Genomic DNA, 23,248 nt, shown 5'->3' on the forward strand with positions numbered 1-23,248 from the left:
CCCAGGCTGTATGTAACCCATAACGATTGAATACGATCAGCAGGAAACCTGTCCACACGTCCCTCCTCGCTCAGGGTCAGGCCTTCATCCTTCGGTTGAGTGGAACGCGGCTAACACTGCCAGGATACAGTGACCACACATCACTCTAGATCCTAATGAAATCTTCTCTGTAAAAATCCACTGTTTATAATATTGAGCTGAACGTTCCTGGCTTAGAGTTAAAGAACATAAGAATGAACTGCATCTATACTTCCTTTGATTAATTGGTGTGGCATACCCCGTGTACAGCTGGGCTTGCATCATACCCAGTGTTCTGGTGGGTATATGTTATACCCCGTGTCCTGCTGGGCTTGCATCATATCCCGTGCCCTCATGGGCATACATCATACCTATTTTTAAATCTATCTCTGAACTCGGACCACACTAAAACCCTTCCTAATGTACCATACCCTCTGTTTGTTCACTATCCTCTATGTTCATTACCTTCTGTTTCTTCATCTGTCTGTTTACTGCCATCTATTTGCTCACTGCCATCTGTTTGTTCACTACCACTTATTTGTTCATCATCTATTTGTTGACTACCATCTATTTGTTCACCATCTGTTTGTTCACTACCATCTAGTTGTTCATTACCATATATTTGTTCGCTACAATCTATTTTTACCAAACTCTATTTCTTCAGTACTATGTATTTGTTCACTACCATCTATTTGTTCACTACCATCCATTTGTTTACTCCCATCTATTTGTTCACTTCTATCTATTTGCTCATTACCATATAAAAGATTTTTTTTATCTTGTTCGCTCCCATTATTTGAACTTCTAGTTTCCATTTGTGTTCCATCGTTCAATTTCCTTTCACCCTAAATAGCATTTCCCCATCTACTTTGTTGTCTTTTGGGCATATTATAGATTGTTCGTCTAGTGAGACGTCCTAAATCGAGCCGGCGTAACCTATTTTTCACATCCAAGTCGTGTCAGTTCCTGTATCAGACTGATGGAACGTCTGACTTTTCTAAATATTCTTTGAATGCGTGATAAAATGAAGGCTCGATGCTGGCATTGAGTATTTTAGCACAGATCTTACGTATTCCATGAACACTGGTGCCTCCTTGTTCAGATTCCTGCTGGTTTTGCATGCAATACCGATGACATTATGTTTGTGCGCCTCGGGCAAAAAAGTTTCGTGTACTGTCCGGCACCTAGATCATTTTCTCTGGACTATTTAGAAGCCTTCCTTTCAGGAGGTAAGTACGTTAATAGTAAGCCAACTTCTGGCCTCCTGCCTCCGTGCCTCATCTTCATAACCCTGCAGCTACTGGGGGGTTGGGGTTGAGTTCTAGCTACTGGTTGGACCAAGTATATAGTTTGTTCCAATCCTCCTGTTACATGTTGCAGTTTTCATCGTCCGTGTTATTCTCATTAGTCTTGCTCCAACTGCAAACCCTAACATGTAGGAGTCTGTTTTAACCGGAGTGCCATTAATATATATCAAGAAAATTATTGGGGACTGAGGCAGCAAGCCAAGTGGGTATAAAGACACGTAATTCAGAGCAAGTTTCTATTTTAGACAACGTTCCAACCAGGTTTGAAAGACTGATAGATTGATTAATAGATATATGGGAGTTCATCAAGGTCAGTCTTGACCATAAGTTCGTCTAAAATAAAGGCTTGTCCTGCATTAAGCGTCTTAATAAGAACATTATGGAGACAAAACTGAACACTATCACACACCTGTTACTTCTCTCCATCCTCCAACCTCCTTTGTCACTTCCACTCACCTTTCTCTTTTAGATGCCTTCCTATCCCATGGAGAAACCTCTCAGTCACTCAAGCCTGTATATTGGTATTCTGTGAGAGGACTATGTCAGAGACCTTTGGACAGTCTACGAATATGAAGTCATCCCATGATTCTGTTTCCTGTTTGATCTTCATCGTCTCTTGAAAAAAAAATATTTTGGTTAGTTAGGCAAGGTTTCCTTAAGTGAACCATTTTTTTCATATGAGAATCAGTGTTTTCCGGGTGGCTTAGTAATTTTCTTCCTTATTTCCCCCGTTACCTTGCAAGAGATGTCGTGGTCCCGAGATTGACAGACTCAGTGTTCTACCGTTTCGGCTACTGGGCAGTAGAGCGCTGGGCCTGTCAATCTCAAGACCACGGTTCAAGACTCCCGTTCATCTTTCTGTTTATTTATTGACAGTCGTTTATTGTAACTTAATCTGAGTTCACTGGTTTGTAGTTTAGCCCCTCTGGTCCTCCTTCCCCAAGTTTCTTACCTATTCTGTAACAACTACAGAATTTAGGGTCAAGTAACAAGGCTTCTCTTGAAGAATTGAGACACTTATGCAACACATGGGAATCTTTATTGAAGAAACGTTTCGCCACACAGTGGCTTCATCAGTCCAATACAAAGTAGAAATGGGTAAGGAGAGTAGAAGTATGAGGGACTGATTACCTCATACTTCTACTCTCCTTACCCATTTCTACTTTGTATTGGACTGATGAAGCCACTGTGTGGCGAAACGTTTCTTCAATAAAGATTCCCATGTGTTGCATAAGTGTCTCAATTCTTCAACTTGTCGGTTTTCAAAACCATTCATCACAAGGCTTCTCTTGCACCATTTCCTGTAGCAGTCCTGTAATGAATATTTTTTTTTCGGAAATATGAAGTTCCTCGCATGTTTCCCATCTTTAATTGGAAAAATTCAGATTCAGGAAGGATATAGGAAAGCACTGGTTTGGTAATAGAGTTGTGGATGAGTGGAATAAACTCCCAAGGACCGTCATAGACGCTAAGTCGTTGTGTAGTTTTAAAAATAGGTTGGATAAATACATGAGTGGGTGTGGGTGGGTGTGAGTTGGACCTGACTAGCTTGTGCTACTAGGTCGGATGCCGTGCTCCTTCCTTTAGTGACGTGTCTGACCTCACTAAGCCAAGGCATTGGCTTAAGCCGGTGGGAGAATTGGACCTGCCTCGCATAGGTCAGTAGGCCTGTTGCAGTGTTCCTTTTTATGTTCTTATGTATTTACTTTCATATTATAGTTTATCGAATCATTTACTGCCTATACATTGCATCTCCATTTTCTTATCTAGTCTAACATTTCAATTATTTTTTGCCTTTTCTTACGAAGAAAATCGATCAAACCTTTTATTTTTTAATTTAACATATTGTTACTCTTCTACATCCTCTTTTTTGGTATGTTAATTTCTTGTTACATTTCCATCTATTCCATTCTCTCGCTCTAGCCTCCCGAATAGTCATATACTATGATACAGCGATCACTTACTCCCATGGGTTCCATTCCATAACCTGTGCAGCATCATCCACATGGGGAAAGTGCTTCACGTGACGTGTATAATAATCCTATCTACTTCCTCATATTCAACCCATTCAGGTTTTATTATTATTATTATTATTATTATTATTATTATTATTATTATTATTATTATTATTATGAAAATCTATTTGAAGTGTAAGTCTGGTTCATAAGATAGGAAGCTTCTCAGTAGCACTAAGACACCCTAGCAGAAGCTTCTCAGTAGCACTAAGACACCCTAGCAGAGACAGCCTAACGCAGTTTAACATAAAGATAATCTTGATGGTTCATTCCCTCAGTCTTGTTGAACGGTTAACTAGGCTCCATAAGAAGTTCTTCGACTCTGTCGACTTTTTCCTGTCGCTTCTCTCATTCCCTTTGGTTATAACTGATGAAACCACAAGTGGCGAAATGTCTCCTTCAGTAAAGGTTTTCACTGGGTATGCGTCTTATTTCCACATTTCAAAGGCTTGGGCATTTTGTGTTTTTCCTGTGGTAGCTGCTAGTGCCGCCCTCTCCGTGGTGTTCACAGTAACGCTGTTACTGTTTTCATTTTCCAGTGTGGGCGTACTGCTGCTAGCTGGGGGATTGTTAGGGACTTTTATTGCAGTGTTTGTTCATCGTGTTTTTTTTGTTGTTGTTGTTTCTGTAATGTTTTCCTTGAGCCCTGTGCCGTCTGCTGTTTCCAGTACATCAAACGTTATTTTTCTTCTTATCTGGTAATCCCAGAGAAATACCGAGAGTGAAGTGAGCGAGTGAATGTGTGTGTGTGTGTACTCACCTATTTGTACTCACCTATTTGTGGTTGCAGGGGTCGAGTCATAGCTCCTGGCCCCGCCTCTTCGCTGATTACTACTAGGTCCTCTCTCTCCCTGCTCCATGAGCTTTATCATACCTCGCCTTAAAACTATGTATGGTTCCCGCCTCCACTACTTCACTTTCTAGGCTATTCCACGGCTTGACTACTCTATGACTGAAGAAATACTTCCTAACATCCCTTTGATTCATCTGAGTCTTCAACTTCCAATTGTGACCTCTTGTTTCTGTGTCCCATCTCTGGAACATCCCGTCTTTGTCCACCTTGTCTATTCCGCGCAGTATTTTATGTCGTTATCATGTCTCCCCTGACCCTCCTGTCCTCCAGTGTCGTCAGGCCGATTTCCCTCAACATTTCTTCGTATGTGTGTGTGTGTGTGTTCTTTCAGTGATGTTATTAGACAAGAGAATCCAAAGCAAGTCACGAAGAGATCCTTGTACATTACATGTGTTTTCTAAATCACAAGCACTGTATAACTTCTACAAGCAAATACATCAATGATTCCATTGCACAAAATTTTCCATATTAAGGGAGGTATATTTAGCATTTCAATCGCAAATAACGGTACGCACTAAATGCCCAAAATATCGTTTTTTATTTTCTGGACCCACTTAATCAAATTTATTGGGAATTAAAACAAACAGTCTGAAAGATCAAGCAATATGGTTGAGGTTGTTTAGTCTAAGGACTGCACAAGCACTGCCAGCAAGTAATGATCTATACATAGATGCTCTGAACTTCTGCCTTCCTTGCTCCGATTTGTCAAGCTTTAGTTGTCACTGCTGTTCTTGACCGCTGTTATATGTGTCTGGTGTCATCCCATGTACTCAGTTATGTTTTGTGTCACTTCGTGTACTCAGCTGCTATGTGTCTTGTGTTTTCTCGTGTACTCAGCTGCTGTGTGTCGTGTGTTTTCTCGTGTACTCAGCTGCTATGTGTCTTGTGTTTTCTCGTGTACTCAGCTGCTATGTGCCATGTGTCATCTCATGTACTCAGGTGTTATATATGTATTTTGTCATCTTGTGTACTCAGTAATGTATCGCATTATAGTCTGAATTTTGGTTATGAGTAAGACACATTTCTAACTGGTAGCTTTACTCTCAGAACGTTTCGCCAGCTCAACAGGCTTCTTCAGTCGAATACAGAGGTGACTAAATATTAGAGACAGAAGCAGTGGTGCAGTCAAGATGAGATGATCAGTCCCTTAGTTCTTGATAACTGAAGGATTTACCACCTCACATCTGCTTCTTGAAGGCTGAGGGACTGACCACCTCACATCTACTTGAAGGCTGAGGGACTGACCACCTCACATCTACTTCTTGAAGGCTGAGGGACTGACCACCTCACATCTACTTGAACGCTGAGGGACTGACCATCTCACATCTACTTCTTGAAGGCTGAGGGACTGATCACCTCACATCTACTTCTTGAAGGCTGAGGGACTGACCATCTCACATCTACTTCTTGAAGGCTGAGGGACTGATCACCTCACATCTACTTCTTGAAGGCTGAGGGACTGACCACCTCACATCTACTTCTTGAAGGCTGAGGGACTGACCACCTCACATCTACTTCTTGAAGGCTGAGGGACTGACCACCTCACATCTACTTCTTGAAGGCTGAGGGACTGACCACCTCACATCTACTTGAAGGCTGAGGGACTGACCACCTCACATCTACTTGAAGGCTGAGGGACTGACCACCTCACATCTACTTGAAGGCTGAGGGACTGACCACCTCACATCTACTTGAAGGCTGAGGGACTGACCATCTCACATCTACTTGAAGGCTGAGGGACTGACCACCTCACATCTACTTGAAGGCTGAGGGACTGACCACCTCACATCTACTTGAAGGCTGAGGGACTGACCATCTCACATCTACTTGAAGGCTGAGGGACTGACCACCTCACATCTACTTGAAGGCTGAGGGACTGACCACCTCACATCTACTTGAAGGCTGAGGGACTGACCATCTCACATCTACTTGAAGGCTGAGGGACTGACCACCTCACATCTACTTGAAGGCTGAGGGACTGACCACCTCACATCTACTTGAAGGCTGAGGGACTGACCACCTCACATCTACTTGAAGGCTGAGGGACTGACCACCTCACATCTACTTGAAGGCTGAGGGACTGACCATCTCACATCTACTTGAAGGCTGAGGGACTGACCACCTCACATCTACTTGAAGGCTGAGGGACTGACCACCTCACATCTACTTGAAGGCTGAGGGACTGACCACCTCACATCTACTTCTTGAAGGCTGAGGGACTGACCACCTCACATCTACTTCTTGAAGGCTGAGGGACTGACCACCTCACATCTACTTGAAGGCTGAGGGACTGACCACCTCACATCTACTTCTTGAAGGCTGAGGGACTGACCACCTCACATCTACTTCTTGAAGGCTGAGGGACTGACCACCTCACATCTACTTCTTGAAGGCTGAGGGACTGACCACCTCACATCTACTTCTTGAAGGCTGAGGGACTGACCACCTCACATCTACTTCTTGAAGGCTGAGGGACTGACCACCTCACATCTACTTGAAGGCTGAGGGACTGACCATCTCACATCTACTTCTTGAAGGCTGAGGGACTGACCACCTCACATCTACTTCTTGAAGGCTGAGGGACTGACCACCTCACATCTACTTCTTGAAGGCTGAGGGACTGACCACCTCACATCTACTTCTTGAAGGCTGAGGGACTGACCATCTCACATCTACTTCTTGAAGGCTGAGGGACTGACCATCTCACATCTACTTCTTGAAGGCTGAGGGACTGACCACCTCACATCTACTTCTTGAAGGCTGAGGGACTGACCACCTCACATCTACTTCTTGAAGGCTGAGGGACTGACCACCTCACATCTACTTCTTGAAGGCTGAGGGACTGACCACCTCACATCTACTTGAAGGCTGAGGGACTGACCATCTCACATCTACTTCTTGAAGGCTGAGGGACTGACCACCTCACATCTACTTCTTGAAGGCTGAGGGACTGACCACCTCACATCTACTTCTTGAAGGCTGAGGGACTGACCACCTCACATCTACTTCTTGAAGGCTGAGGGACTGACCACCTCACATCTACTTGAAGGCTGAGGGACTGACCACCTCACATCTACTTCTTGAAGGCTGAGGGACTGACCACCTCACATCTACTTCTTGAAGGCTGAGGGACTGACCACCTCACATCTACTTGAAGGTTGAGGGACTGACCACCTCACATCTACTTGAACTGACCACCTCACATCTACTTGAAGGCTGAGGGACTGACCACCTCACATCTACTTGAAGGCTGAGGGACTGACCACATCACATCTACTTGAAGGCTGAGGGACTGACCATCTCACATCTACTTGAAGGCTGAGGGACTGACCACCTCACATCTACTTGAAGGCTGAGGGACTGACCACCTCACATCTACTTGAAGGCTGAGGGACTGACCACCTCACATCTACTTGAAGGCTGAGGGACTGACCACCTCACATCTACTTCTTGAAGGCTGAGGGACTGACCACCTCAGATCTACTTGAAGGCTGAGGGACTGACCACCTCACATCTACTTGAAGGCTGAGGGACTGACCACCTCACATCTACTTGAAGGCTGAGGGACTGACCACCTCACATCTACTTGAAGGCTGAGGGACTGACCATCTCACATCTACTTGAAGGCTGAGGGACTGACCACCTCACATCTACTTCTTGAAGGCTGAGGGACTGACCACCTCACATCTACTTGAAGGCTGCGGGACTGACCACCTCACATCTACTTCTTGAAGGCTGAGGGACTGACCATCTCACATCTACTTGAAGGCTGAGGGACTGACCATCTCACATCTACTTGAAGGCTGAGGGACTGACCATCTCACATCTACTTGAAGGCTGAGGGACTGACCACCTCACATCTACTTGAAGGCTGAGGGACTGACCACCTCACATCTACTTCTTGAAGGCTGAGGGACTGACCATCTCACATCTACTTGAAGGCTGAGGGACTGACCATCTCACATCTACTTGAAGGCTGAGGGACTGACCATCTCACATCTACTTGAAGGCTGAGGGACTGACCACCTCACATCTACTTGAAGGCTGAGGGACTGACCATCTCACATCTACTTGAAGGCTGAGGGACTGACCACCTCACATCTACTTGAAGGCTGAGGGACTGACCACCTCACTTCTACTTGAAGGCTGAGGGACTGACCACCTCACATGTACTTCTTGAAGGCTGAGGGACTGACCACCTCCATTGTTCCAGTTGTCTCCAACATTTAGTCACCTCTGCATGCGACTGAAGAAGCCTGTTGAGCAGGCGAAACGTTTCGGCAATAGAGATACCCAGGTTTTGCACACATGTTTTTCCTACTTGCCGGTGTTGTGTAACGTTGTAATGGACATAGTTATATAAACTAAATTTTGAATTTGAGGAAATCATAAGACTTTTTTAAACAGATTTTGTAACTTTTTTTCATCGCTTTTCTAATCAACCTTATTATTATTATTATTATTATTATTATTATTATTATTATTATTATTAATGTAATAAGCATTAAACTCGTAAGGGGCATACTCCGCAAAAGGAGTGGGAAGTAACCAGATTTGCTCCATGGATGGGGAGGGTGGCTCATATTCCTTAGATCAAGAGCCCTTCACCAGGGGGGGGTCACCTGTGTGGATGACTCAACTGTAATATAATATTATAAGTGAAGGTATCGTATTTTAAGTGAGGGTATCATATTTTAAGTGAGGGTATCATATTTTAAGTGAGGGTATCGTGTTTTGAGTGAGGGTACCATATTTAAAGTGAGGGTATCATATTTTAAGTGAGGGGTATCATATTTTAAATGAAGGTATCAGATTTTAAGTGAGGGTATCTTATTTTAAGTGAGGGCATCAGATTTTTAAGTAAGGAATCAGATTTTAAGTGAGGGGTATCTGGAAACAGCAGGAGCCTACATAGCAAGAAGATTAAAAGAAATGTGGCCCAAGTTATTCCTTTATTGTGCACCCCATATCTAACCTGTGGAGGGTATCACAAGAGCATAAGGGTACGGAAAAGGCCTAGGAACTAGGCCTCAACAGAGTTAAGATTAGTACATTTGTATATACATCGACAGATAAATTTTACAACAGCAGTGTCTCTGGCCACCCCACACACGCAGACACTCGCCGCTCGTATTATTCATATTACCAAAATAATCCCCAGGCAGCACACCTGCCTCTCTATAAGTCCAGCTCGCAGGAGACTGCGTCCAACATACCTGATGCTTTACATCAGGAAGGTAACGGAGGAAGGACGCTGGACTCTTAGTTCCTAGGAATGTATGGTGGGCTGGGTGCTTATGGTCTGGCTATAGTACATGGGAGTGATGAAAGAGACAGCTTGCAAGTCAACACCGAGGGTATCCATTTCTGTACAGATTAAGGACCATCGTGTATTGTCTAGGTTGGCGAGTCAAGGATAGAAATGAAGAATAGAAGGGCACAATATCGCAACTGGTACAATGCACAAATAACCCCCACATTGTTAATGGTCTAAGTCTGACCGAAACTTCGTCATAAGTTTCTTTCTTCTATATGCGGATTGTTTGTGTGTGGAAATGAAGAATTTTTGGGCTGGTTTGAGGTTTGGCTATAGTTATGAATGATAAGTTCTGAGGCTGGCTGAGGATGTTAAGGATGACTGAGACGCTGGATGATGGCCCGTTCTGGGGACGAGTTAAGAAGGAGGCTGAGGGAAACAGAAGCAGCAAGGAACAGGAACTGCACAGTGATGATAATGATGATCCTGGTTGATTGTGACGGTGAAAAGGGACGGTCATTACTATTATTATTATCGCTAATCACAAATGGGCCACTCCAGTGAGGCTGAGTGGGTAGAGATGGTGCTGGGCGTGGCGGCGAGGCAGGGGTGTGAGCAAGGGCGTGTGGCGGGGGCGTGGGAGACGAATGTAAGACCTGGCCACGGGAGGGTAGAGTGCCACACTTGTAGTCATCATCCCCAAGTTAGTCCCGTTCGTTCACCCTGTCTTTCTCCAACTTGTTGCTCTTCGTTAACCATATGTCTTTTCCCAACTTAGGGCCGTTTGTTCACCCTATGTCTTCCCCCAACTTAGGGCCTTTCATTCACCCTATGTCTTTCCCCACTTGGGCCCGTTCGTTCACCCTGTCTTTCCCAAACGTGGGACCGTTCGTTAACCGTATGTCTCATAACTTTGGGCCGTTCGTTCACCCTGTGATTCCATAACTTTGGGCCGTTCGTTCACCCTGTGTCTTCCATAACTTTGGGCCGTTCGTTTACCCTGTGCCTTCCATAACTTGGGGCCGTTTATTCACCCTATGTCTTCCCAAACTTGGGACCGTTCTTTCACCCTATATCTTTCCTAACTTGGGACCGTTCGTACACCCTTTGTCTTCCCCAACTTTGGACTATTCGTTCACTCTATCTTCTAGCTAACCATACTCATACCATGCGTGCAAATTTAAACGTAGAGCATTGCCTGGGATTTCCCTTTCCTGTTAAATTATGGTTATATACTTGCAGTTACATATTCAAAGGAAACCACTAAACCTTTAGGGGTCATACAGTAGATGTCGATTGAGTCTTCTATTCACGTACCAGTAAACAGGATATTTACGAGGTAACTTCTGTGAGTCGAATCCTAATGAAATACCTTTCGACCCTAATAGAAATAAATCGATAAATGAGACCCAAATGTTGCACAAGTGTCTCATTTATCAACTTGTCGGTTTTCTAAAGCATTTATTCATAGAAACAAGTTCTATTGGTTGCCTCTTTTGGGTTATTTTGGGTTGTTAACACTTGTAATCAGAATTCTTTCACGAAAGGTAAAGGCAGTTCCAGTTTCTTCAATAAGTGGTATTCACCGGCACCAGGGTACCTTTTTCCCTTCCGTAAAGGGATTAGAAGTCCTCAAATATTTGCTTTATGGAAACTCTCCTAACCTAACTTAAAATAAAGGGAGTTTTTTTTTCCTGAGTACAAGAAACATTCAAAAAAATGACGCTGGGAAACTTGTTGATGAAAAAGCGGTGAGAAAAGGGAAAGGATTCCTTGCTATTAGGGCCGGATATTTTTTTGCTGAAATGATCAGGTACTTCTTGATGATAGTCGAATACGACTTGTGTGGGAAGGAAACATCCTAGTTAGAGGGCCGGATATATCCTAACAAGAGCCGGATGCTTCCTACTGGCAGAGGAATTTGGTAATGTGATGAAAGTGCCAGGTGATAGTGCGAGGTAGAAGCTCAAGAGGAAGACTTCACTCTCAGTGGAAGGATGAGAAAGAATTGAAAATTCATCAAAAAATAACAGGAGTGATCCCTGATGATGACGTCTTGGGTCGTCCGGCGACAACACTGTCATTGTGTCATCATGGCTATTCTAAAACAAAAGCAAAATCGGAATTATTACCTTTGATTGCATAGGAAAGTCTCGACAAATATATAAGGAAGAATAATATACTAGAATAGCACAGTGTAAACAACTGATCTAATCCGCCTATATATATTAGACCAGATGTCATGGCAACATGGCCAAAGAATAGGTGTTTGAAGTCGACAACGCGTGAGTCGAAAATGAACTGCATAATAGATTATTAAGAGCAGGTGGGTCATCGGGGTATTCAGGACTACCTGAGAGAGGAAGAAAAGTGTGGGCACCTCGGGATAAGGTAACCTCACCTCCAGGATATTAAATGTGTAATCGACACGTCTGTTCCACACACTAAACCAAAAGAAAAACAGAAGTGGGTTGAAAAAGACCTGGGTAATGTTAGTATGCATGTGTGTGTGTGTGTGTGTGGAGAGAGAGATATACTGAGGTATACCACAAGCTATGTAAAGGGATAGTGAAGTATATATGGTAAATAGTATTAACCACAGAGCCTGCCGCATTCTAGTGACCACCAATAACGACCCCATTATCACTAATACCTCACAACCACCCAACCACCGCCATCATTAACCCATCACAACCACTACCCCAACATTAATCCTTCACAACCACCACCATTAATCCTGCATAATCACCACCACCACCATTAATCCTTCACAACCATCACCACCACAATTAATCCTTCACAGCCACCATCACCACCATTAATCTTTTACAATCACCACCATCACCATCACCTGGGCCACAAGTCACCATGGCAGACAGCAGCACGCTCTACCACTGAGATAACCAAGGATAAAAGTCAGTATCAACAATTATGTTTGTGTGTGTCTCGTATTTGCGTAATTTTCTTCTGGTTGTTTATCTCTTGTTTAAAGAGATGTCTTAGATGTCTGGGAGACTGAGAGCGTCTGACTGCTCCTAGAGAACTCATGGCGTTTCCGGAACTGTTCTTACCAATCAGGAAAAAACTCTAGCGGACCGATCTTTTTTTTACACCAGACCAACGCTGATACTTCACTTTCCGAAATGCATTGGATGGTTCAGATAAAAAAAATCTTCGTTTTGGTGTACCAGTGTCTTTGTGACTAATAATGCGAAAAGTCATTCCATACAACTGCGAGGATAACAGACAATATATATATATATATATATATATATATATATATATATATATATATATATATATATATATATATATATATATATATATATATATATATGCAGAACAACTACTGTGAAAAAAATAGTAATCTTCCAAGCGCTTTCTTAATTTCTCACATTATCAAGGAACTATAAAAATAAAAGATTAGCAGAAGGCACATAAGGGCGAGATTACACTTCACGGTCAACATACAACACCCGAACCTTTCATGATGATGCGGATGAGGTGGTCAAGGACCTATCAGACACAGCTTTTATTCTACCCAAGCTTTAAGATTTTAACTTTTCGAATATATCTTAAATTCTGTTTAAGATATATTCGACAGGTTTGTTCTGCATATTGTGATATCACCTGTTTACTGTGGTCTTATTGCATTGGACCATGTATGTAGTAGCCTATCATGTATTTAAATTTGAGAAACACTCCAGCTGACACAGCATATGAAACTGGCCATCTCTTATAGTTACCCGGACAAAGTTAAAGAAACAGAAAACGTTGGTGATATCTTAGAGAAAACTGCGTTAGTGATATCCTAGAGACAGCTGCGGTAGTGATATCCTGGGGTGGTAGCATACTTAGGATAACACTGGCCTTTGAAATGAGGCGAAGTGGAATAACAGCTTGTAGCCTTATCGATTGTTAATCAGGTTGTAGATTCAACGGTGCAGAAACCTGACATTGCCATTTAGCAAGACGTTTACCATATTCAATCGTTTGTCTTTCATAGCAAGAAAATTGTTTGCAACCAAGTTTCAGATCTATCTTTCAGTCTGCGGATCGACACCATGCCTAACCCTTCTAGGGTAGGGTAGGTGCCTGAGCCCGAGCTTACAGCTCACAAGACTGTCATTCCCATTAGCCCCCTTTAGGCGGGGATGACAGACCAGAGAGGCCTAGCTTGTGGCTAGGCCTGGGGACAGTTGGTCCCAAAGATGAGGAGGTACTTGTGCCTCCTCCCATGGGAGACTTAGGTCTCAGACAGTCCCTAAAGAGGGAGGCAAGGCCGGGCCACCACTTGGAAAAGGTCTGGGCCGGGAGAATACCGGCGAATCTTTAATAATAATAATAATAATAATTTCAGTCTGCAGATCCTTGCTAGAGGATTTATATTATCGGTAAAAAAATGTATAGGCAGATCAATATATTTATTTAGGAGACTGAAGAAGCCACTACTGGCGAAACGTTTCCTTAATAAATATCTCGATCAGTGCATAAGGGTCTTTTACCTACAACTTAACAGTGTTATCATAACAGCTCCATCAGGTTTTTTTCTTAACCGTAGGTGTTCCTCCATTGTGATGTCAGTGGTTCAGAAAACCGACAAGTTGAAGAATGAAACACCTGTTCAAATTTTGGGAATCTTGTGGAAATATTTCCACAGTAAAGATTTCCAAATGTTGCACAAGTGTCTCATTCTTCCTCCGCTATGTTCAGAATTTTAGTATTCCATTCATGCTGTCCAGCGTGCGTTCTTAGGTGTCCCATTTTCTCCATTAACATCGTCCTTGACAGTCCATGTCTTGCAAAACACAGATGCACAAAGAGCTTCTTCATGGGTGAACATTTACACATTTTCTTATTTTAAGCTACAAACTCCGTATGATAGGCGTCTACAAATAATCCGGAGGAAGCGAAAACCCAGAAAGAAATGTAAAAGAAAGATGACATTAAGAGTAATGGAACAAGTTTTTTAAACAGGAAGCGGGATATATATTCAGGCTAATATCCCCATTTGGATCTGTGCCGATGGCTTGAAAATGTTCCAAGGTCTTCCAACTTTGTTGATAATTCTTTCTGTTTGATGTATAATGTTTTACACTACTTCTCTTTCTACTTAATATACAGTAGGTTTTCAATTAACCTAGCACGTACGCTTTTAATTACTCAGTGACTTAAATGTGTGGATCATCACACTCAGACCTGCACCACTACTCAGACTTATGATTTGGCCTTGGTTGACTGTGAGCGTCTTGCTCTGCTTTGAGCACCGATGAAATACTAGCACTATTGTTTTGGGGACGTTTGTGCCTCCTTGCAATCAGATTTGGCATACTCATTGGGGCACTAAACACCGTTTCCTTTATTCGGCGCTGCAGATGCTCTATGGGTTTTCAGATGATCTACAGGATAAGAAGTGAGAAAGGGAAGGTAACAGGCGTCTCATCCCGCCTAGGTTAGTAGCAACGAGGTCAACTTTTCCTGTTCAGAAGTACCAGTTCATGTATCATTTTCCATTAAATTCTGTGTATATATACTGAGATCTATACCCCTCCCTATGTACACTCTGTTGCTCTCAGTACAAATACACATCAAGATAAATAAACTCGTCGCAATATATACAATGCGTTTATAGCTATTATTATTATTATTATTATTATTATTATTATTATTATTATTATTATTATTATTATTATTATTATTATTACTATTATTATTATTATTTTTATTACTACTATTACTTAAAGTCGATATGGGATAAATATTAATGTTATGTTTATTTTCTCTAGTCATGATGAGATGGCCCTGTCCAGCCAAATTATTTGCCACTGAGGCAGGCTTGTTACCCAGCCCCGATCAACGTACTGGTGTGCATCGAGGCTTTTGTATCAGGCTTTCTGAACATTTCCGGTGTAGAAAGGTGTATTTCTCATGACTTTATCAATACAAGTTCACGTTTAGTGACGTCCAATAATTTAACTAACATGTGGAAATCAGATGACTTCAGTAACATAATCTTTACAGCTTACTAGACAACACTGAAGGTTCAGATAAATGAATGTTACTCTATACCAGAGATGCCATTAACATTATTTGGGGCAGTAGCTGGACCTCTGTATTGGATTGAAAAAGTCACTGGCGGTGAACCGTCTCCATTAATAAAAATACTGATGTTACACATGTGTTTTATTCATTATCTTGTCGGTAATGATATAGGAATTGCTCCTACGAAGCTAGGCTGCAGGCACTGAGTATGCACTCTCTGGAAACATTAAAAATGGTTATAACTGTGACCATAATTTTTAAAGGGGTGGACCGGTAAGCCAGCGGAAGGCCTCGGTCGAATAACCAAAACTCCTACGGCGGGTCATCATCCAAGAACCGCGTCAGGAAACACTTGTCCTGTTCCCTGACAAACCTTACCTAACCTCTGGAAATACGTAGAATTAGGAGATAAATTATTTTAGTGCACAAATGGAAAACAGGAGCAAATAAAGGGGATATAAATAACGTGTTGAAAATATCTTACCAAAACAGAACTCGCAGCAATAGATTCAAGTTGGATAAATTTAGATTTAGAAAGGGTAAAGGAAAGTATCGGTTAGGCAGTAGGGCTGTAGATGAGTGGAACGAACTCCAAAGTAACGGCACTGAAGTGAGAACTTAGGGTAGATTTAAAAATAAGTTGGAAGGTTATGTGAGTGGGTGTGAATTAGGCCTCCCTAGCTTGGGCTAACAGGCCTACTGCCATGCTCTGCCGTTCTTATGTTAGAACAAGAAATTATTTAATTATTAATTAAATTAGACAAACAACAAGGTACGTAATACCTGGGCACATATACCCTGATATACCTCTGACTGGTTTCGAGTTTGTCTGCATTCGCAGCCCGGCCTCAGGCCAGGCTTTCTTGTAGACTGAATGGTCAACCAGGCTGCTTGTGCTAGCAGGCTGAAGGCCAACATAGCAATTACAACCCGATTTATGAAGAATTTGCTGGAGATATTGGTAGTAAGTTGATGAGTCTTAGGCCACGGGTGTTGACACACTGTTCTCTGAGTGTGCTTATGGTACGTTTTCTTGTCAACGAATGTATTCTACACTTTCATATTTTTTCCCTGACAGTGTGCAGGTTGTGGCCCAGGTCCCCAGATGTCTTCCATGCATATATTATCAGGTGATTTGAGGTGTCTATTCTGTCTTGAAAAATGCTGTAATCCAAGAATAATATTTGAGTTGAGAGCACTATTTACTGGGAAATATAAATCACTGTAGCTGTTTTTCTTGTTTTGAAAGTCCTCGTAATTCACTCTGTCATTTGCATTTGATTTATTGTGTTCTCTAATTGACAGATCATCTGACAATGACAAAATTATCGATGAGTCTTCTACTTGTTCGGTATGTTTTGTTCTTCATTCTTTTCATATCTAAGTAGTTAAAATTTGTCAATGAACATCATTTAATTTTCATTATCCACAAGAATATTCTTAAAATTTGTTTGTATTTTCTTGTCTTCCACTAATGCAACTTTCATTTTGGTATTGTCTCCGAAGGATGACATGAAGATTTAACTAATGTTATTATCTGTCATGAAGATGAGAAACAGTAACAGTGCCTTTGGTACGAACTTTCTATCTACTTTATTGAGACTGGACTTAGTTTTGTATGCTACCACTTTTTGTGTTCTCTTTTGTTAGAAATTCGAAAATCTGTTTCCTTACTTTCCGGTTATATTCACTGATCTCATTTTATGGGCAGTCACTCTGTGGTTCGTCAAATACCTGTGCCAAATCCGTGTAGACCCTTTCTGAATTTTGTTTTTCTTTCAAGGCGTCAGTGTTGTTATAATGGAGATTTAACTGTGACAGGCATGATCATCCTTCTCTAAATCCATGTTGTCCTGTGGTGTGTAGGTCATGCTTTTCCGAGAATATCGTAAAAGACAGTAAGAGATTGTCGCATCAGTACCCTTTCAAAGGCACCATACCCCCAGCATCATAGGGAATGGTTAACTATGTAATAAAATTATGCCAGAGCCAAGTAAATATAAAAACGTGAATGGAAAAGCCTCGTCTAGACGTCATATTGCACCCTGTAAAGGGGTTTTGACTGAGTAATGTTGAACCACTTGACGTCTCTTCACGCTATGCCAAAGTGTAAGCCACAAATAAACGAACGATGAGCTAGGATCGACGATTCTACGCTTACTTATGATGCTACGGTTTCTGGACCTTAGTCAACATCTTCGTCATGACTCGTGATGTGTCGAATGATTCCCAGCGGCTGAAGAGTTGAAAAGACAGTTTGTAGTTCAGTAATGGAGCATTAACGAACTCTCAGAATATTTACAGTTCTCCTGCTAAGACTGCACTTTATCTTAGATGCTCTGAATGATGTGCACGTCGGTCAGTCAGTCAGGTTAAGCATCTGACCAAACATACTCGAGCAGACTAAACTATCGCAGTGACTAGTACCTTCCCTCTGGTGGATGCTAAACTCTACCCTCGGATCATCTCGCACGAGCATCAACACTGAAATAGCCTCCAGCCATAGCACCAACACGCTAGGCAGCAAAATCTTGGCTACAGGAACATTCCCCACAGCATGGTTTCCGTTTTTTGTTAATCTCTTTGGTAAGAGTGAAAGCTATAATTATGGTAGCGTTTCAAACTTAGCGGGTTGTGATGCCTGAGGCTCTGGCGTCTGTCTGCTCGTTGCCTTAAATATCATGACGTGATGCCACGAATTTACCTCACACCCTCTCTTTTATTGAAGATTTTTTTTTTTCAAAATTATTTTTTATTTATATTTAAGGATACTATAGCTAGATCCGAATGGCTTATTGCCGACAATATTGATGGAAAAAAAGTTGCGAAACCAGCTTTTATTGAGACAACGTTTGGCTCTGTCAGAGTTTTTTCAAGACATAAAGCTCTAACTTAGTGAAACTTTGTCCAGATTAAAGCCGTTAATATATTTCTTCAAGGTAAACACCTAGTAATGCAAATATTATGTAGATGAGGCAGCTGAATATCTTACCTTTGATATACCTTTGATGAGTTTCCAGAGTCTTACAGTTCTCGGAGCCCGGCTCGTCTGGTGCTTGCCTGGTCAACCAGGCTGTTGCTGCAATAGGCCCGCTGCCCCACATATCCATCACAACTTCAGTTGATAATAATCAACTGAAACACAATGATAAAAAGTAACTGCTCTTATTTTTTCTGTGAAGAGATATTCTGGTATTCTTTCAAGATCGCTTTTGTATTAGATTGCAGTTCTGGCCTCTTATTTTCCCCAATAAAGGCACTAAGATGCCTTATTTATCTGTTTGCTACTATATTTTTACGTGGGTACTTTACTACCTGTGACAGCTGTGTGTGTGTCCAAATGTGGGTGTGTTTGTGTATGTGGACGTACTCACCTAAATGTGCTTGCAGGGGTCGATCTCAACTCCTGGCCCCGCCTCTCTGCTGGCCGGTACTGGTTTCGCTCCTGGCTGCGTGAGCCCTCTCATACCTATTCTTAAAGCTATGTATAGATTTCTCCTATACCACTTCGTTGTTTAGATGTGTGTGTATGTGTGTGTGTGTGTGTGTGTACTCACCTAATTGTACTCACCTAATTGTGGTTGCAGGGGTCGAGACTCAGCTCCTGGCCCCGCCTCTTCACTGATCGCTACTGGATCCTCTCTCTCTCTGCTTCCTGAGCTTTGTCATACCTCTTCTTAAAACTATGTATGGTTCCTGCCTCCACTACTTCACTTGCTAGGCTATTCCACTTGCTGTGTGTGTGTGTGTGTGTGTGTGTGTGTGTGTGTGTGTGTGTGTGTGTGTGTGTGTGTGTGTGTGTGTGTGTGTAATAAAGGGGCATTGAATGGTTTTCGTACATTTCTGTGTATTATCAAATAAATATTTACGAGTAAAAGGGGAATAGTGAGACAGATACAGTAACACTTCTACACAGCTTAGCAAACCGTTATCATGTTATCGACACACTAACATGTTATCAACACACTAACTGGATCGCTGGACAACTCGCAGCTGATGTGAGCAAAATGTAATTTTAAGAACTGCATATTAAAAAATAATAAATAACACTAGAATTATTCTCATTTCTAACAATGAATCACTTCTAACTATTCGCAGTATCCTTGATAACAAACTAATCATTAACCGAGACAGTTATACTAATGTAACGTAATTTCTCGCCGTGCTAACTTCCACAGGATTCTTATGAACTAGCCGAGTGTTAGTTGAAGGATTTAGTGACCACAGGAATGACGACAGAGCACATGTCTTTACCGGAACAACGTTTCGCTCTACATAGACTTGTACAATGTTTCGCTCTAAATAGACTTGTACAACGTTTCGCTCTAAATAGGCTTGTAAAACGTTTCGCTCTAAATAGACTTGTACAACGTTTCGCTCTAAATAGACTTGCACAACGTTTCGCTCTAAATAGACTTGCACAACGTTTCGCTCTAAATAGACTTGCACAACGTTTCGCTCTAAATAGACTTGTACAACGTTTCGCTTTAAAGAGACATTATCGGGACTACCCAAGTCTAAACTCTTAAAAGAGATTTTTTTCTAAGACAGTGCTTAGCTCTAAAATAACTTTATTGGAACGTTTCGCTCTAAGGAGACTTTCCCATTACAGTGTTTCGCTCTAAGAAGACCTTACTGAGACAACGTTCAAAGTCAAGCCTTGGAAGGAAAGTTCTTTCTAGAGCGAGAACATCGCTCTGTTACGACTGCATGTGTTGATCTTCATAACCTAGTGTTGCTAGGTTAGGGAATTATTTCTCCATAGTAATTATTTCTTTATAGAAATTACTACTTGCTCAGCCGCTGAGGTTCAACACCTCGCTACTTATGTTATATTTAAATTCAGTAATTAATTAGTAACTAGCACTGCAAAGTTTAAAATCCTTGAAATTTTAATATATAAATATATAGTATAGTTAATAATAATGTTATTTTCTTATTTGCTTTCCCTGACCATTGGGAAAATCCGAATAATAAATAATTGGTACAGTAATAAATAATTGGTACAATACGTGAATGGTATAGATACTGATAAATGATGTGGAAAAAGAGTTTATTTATAGTGAAATATATCGATTAAAAAATGTCCTGAACTTTTTCTCCCACTTTCTTCAGTATAACGTGGGACTAAATTACTTAACATTGTTAGCGTACTTGGCGTAATAAATGATAGATCACTGTACTCAAAATTGTTAGGTCAGCAGAAATTATAGAGGTGTACTAAGGAGGCTGTTATCACTATTATTAGTACTCTTGTTATTTTTTTTTCAATAAACCGGCCATATCCCACCAAGGCAGGGTGACCTAAAAAGAGAAACGAAAGTTTCTCTTTTTAAATTTAGTAATGTATACAGGAGAAGGGGTCACTAGCCCCTTGCTTCCGGCATTTTAGTCACCTCTTACGGCACGCATGGCTTACGGAGGAACAATTCTGTTCCACTTCCCCATGGAGATAAGAGGAAATAGACAAGAAGAACAGTAAGAAAATTAAAGAAAACCCGGAGGGGTATATATATATATATATATATATATATATATATATATATATATATATATATATATATATATATATATATATATATATATATATATATATATATATATATATATATATATATATATACATGCGTGTGTGGTTTGACTTATATGTAAGTAGAAGTAGCAAGACGTACCTGAAATCTTGCATGTTTATGAGACAGAAAAAAAACCAACAATCCTACCATCATGTAAAACAATTTCAGGTTTCTGTTTTACACTCCCTTGGCAGGAGGGTAGTACCTCCCTGGGTGGTTGCTGTCTACCAACCTACTGCCTAGGACTCTTATTATAGTAAAATAATCAAATGGTAAACACGTATGGGTCATACGAAGGCTGCTGTAACTAGCCAAGACTCAGCCTCAAAGTACCTAGTTTATAATTTTTCTAGTCTGGATGAGCAGGCTTTATCTCCCGATTTATCTGTACGAGGCAAGGTAACACAAATCTTGTCTCTTCCTTATATCCCGCATATTTGATAAAGGAGGTGTTTGGCCCTCATGTCGCCTCACCAATGCTATTAGAAACTATTGTACTCGTTCCGAGCAAGACACTTCCCACAAAAAACCATTGTTAACCTCGCTGTCCTTTCTGTGGTGTGGCGACCATCGAACAGAGCTCTTAATTAAATTTTATTGGTCAACGGTAATTGCACCTCGGGTAACGAAGCCTCTGGATATGAACTATAAAATACAAGTACGGATAAATACTTTTACTGATGCCAAATTTTAATCCCTAGTAATATTTTTCAGAAAGTTGGCATGTATATTACACAGTTTCAAAAAAAAAAAAAAAAAGCACGCGTGGTCCTTTTCCATTATTCTGCGTGGAAATGTCAAAGGAAGATAAGCCCTAGAATAAATTCAAAATCATTAAAACATTATATGATGTAGGCTGACATTAAAAAACAAAATGAATCCTAGATGGGTTTGTAATTCCCTTGTTCAACTAATTTAACATTTGCACCTATACTAAACACTGCAGGAGTATAGTCGCTTGGTAACTACACACTTAAGCTTCTTGAAAGAGCCGAGGGTCAATGAATTAGAGATGTTACAGAAGCATTTGCTTCAAATAACAGCAGTTGTTAGTTCTACTATTTTATCGTGAGCAACTTAGGATAAATTAGCATGTAGTCAGGATAGTTTTTCTTATTTTAATCATTATGGAGCCCTGTTTACCCTGCTTGGTCCTATTCTCAGCCCTTCCAGGTTGTCTCAAGTAGTAAGAGCACATATGTTGTCTTATCCTAATGATTTATTATTAGGTGGTAATGATTACTAAGCTGACATGCAAATTCTTCTGGTGCAGCGAAGGAAAACAAAGACAACAAGGGCGGAGGCCCGTAGCCTGAGCCCGGAGATTCCCTACCTTTGGCCTGAAGTGGATAACAGCTTCATGGAGCGTAAGGCTCGCAAAGGCTGGTATCGTGTCGACTTCGGGCCACATCGAGCCACAGAAACGCGGTACCTGCCCACTACCAGGGACAGACTCAACTTCCTGAGGCGCTACGCTGAACCTATCGCCTACTCATCTTACTCACCTCCCAGAGCCAGTTCCGTTCCTCCACCAGTCAAGAGTGTCAAGACTATTAGATATCCCAGATATTCCTCCTACTGGACTACTCCCAGATATCACTCGTCGGTTCTGATTCCTTATAGGAGGCCAAGATCAATCTCGTACAGTTACTGGTATTACCCAACTCTGGGACCGTACTCAGGAAGATTGTGGACGTCAGCGAGGCACCTCAGCCCTCTGGCAGGACGCGCCAGATCCCTCAGCCCTGTCCGCGTTTCAACCAGCTGGAGCGTAAGTTTGTTCAGAGCTCCAACAGCGCCCAAACCCACGCCAGTCATGCACGTCCTGCTTGCCGGCACCACCGCACTCTTCCTTACTTACTCACAAGCTTACTCACGCCAAAAAATGCAGCCACACTGCTTGTGTGCCAGCTCAGCCCACCCACACCCTGCGCTCCACTCTCCACCTCCACACTTATTACTATATAAATGATCTCCTGAGTCTGGGGTAAAATAAAACACACAACAAATCACTTAGTAATATCTAAAATTCTTTTCTAAAACAATGCTAGTTTGTGTGTTATTTTCACCATTTTTGTTTTTATGCAGTTTGATGCTTGAGTTACACTGCTTTCATGGCCTGGTTTGTTTTTGTTGCAAGTCTGATAAATATATAAATTACATAAAAGAAATGAGTGATAGAC

The 23,248-nt window shown here is 41.6% G+C and overlaps 1 protein-coding gene across 23 annotated transcripts in view; it reads left to right on the top strand.

Annotated features, from left to right (window-relative positions):
* Nucleotides 1–23,248, top strand: part of LOC128691358 (uncharacterized protein CG45076) — a 119,449-nt gene that overhangs the window by 33,706 nt on the left and 62,495 nt on the right. For 21 of the 23 annotated variants that reach the window (XM_053780191.2, XM_053780193.2, XM_053780175.2 and 18 more), the window contains one exon: nucleotides 22,339–22,836. The exons of the other annotated variants lie outside the window; for them this stretch is intronic. In XM_053780191.2, the coding sequence (XP_053636166.1) occupies nucleotides 22,339–22,836 (498 nt within the window). The remainder of the gene's footprint in view (nucleotides 1–22,338; nucleotides 22,837–23,248) is intronic. 23 annotated transcript variants of the gene reach the window in all.

Source organism: Cherax quadricarinatus, chromosome 36, assembly GCF_038502225.1.
Source record: "Cherax quadricarinatus isolate ZL_2023a chromosome 36, ASM3850222v1, whole genome shotgun sequence".
Classification (NCBI taxonomy): Eukaryota; Metazoa; Arthropoda; class Malacostraca; order Decapoda; family Parastacidae; genus Cherax; species Cherax quadricarinatus.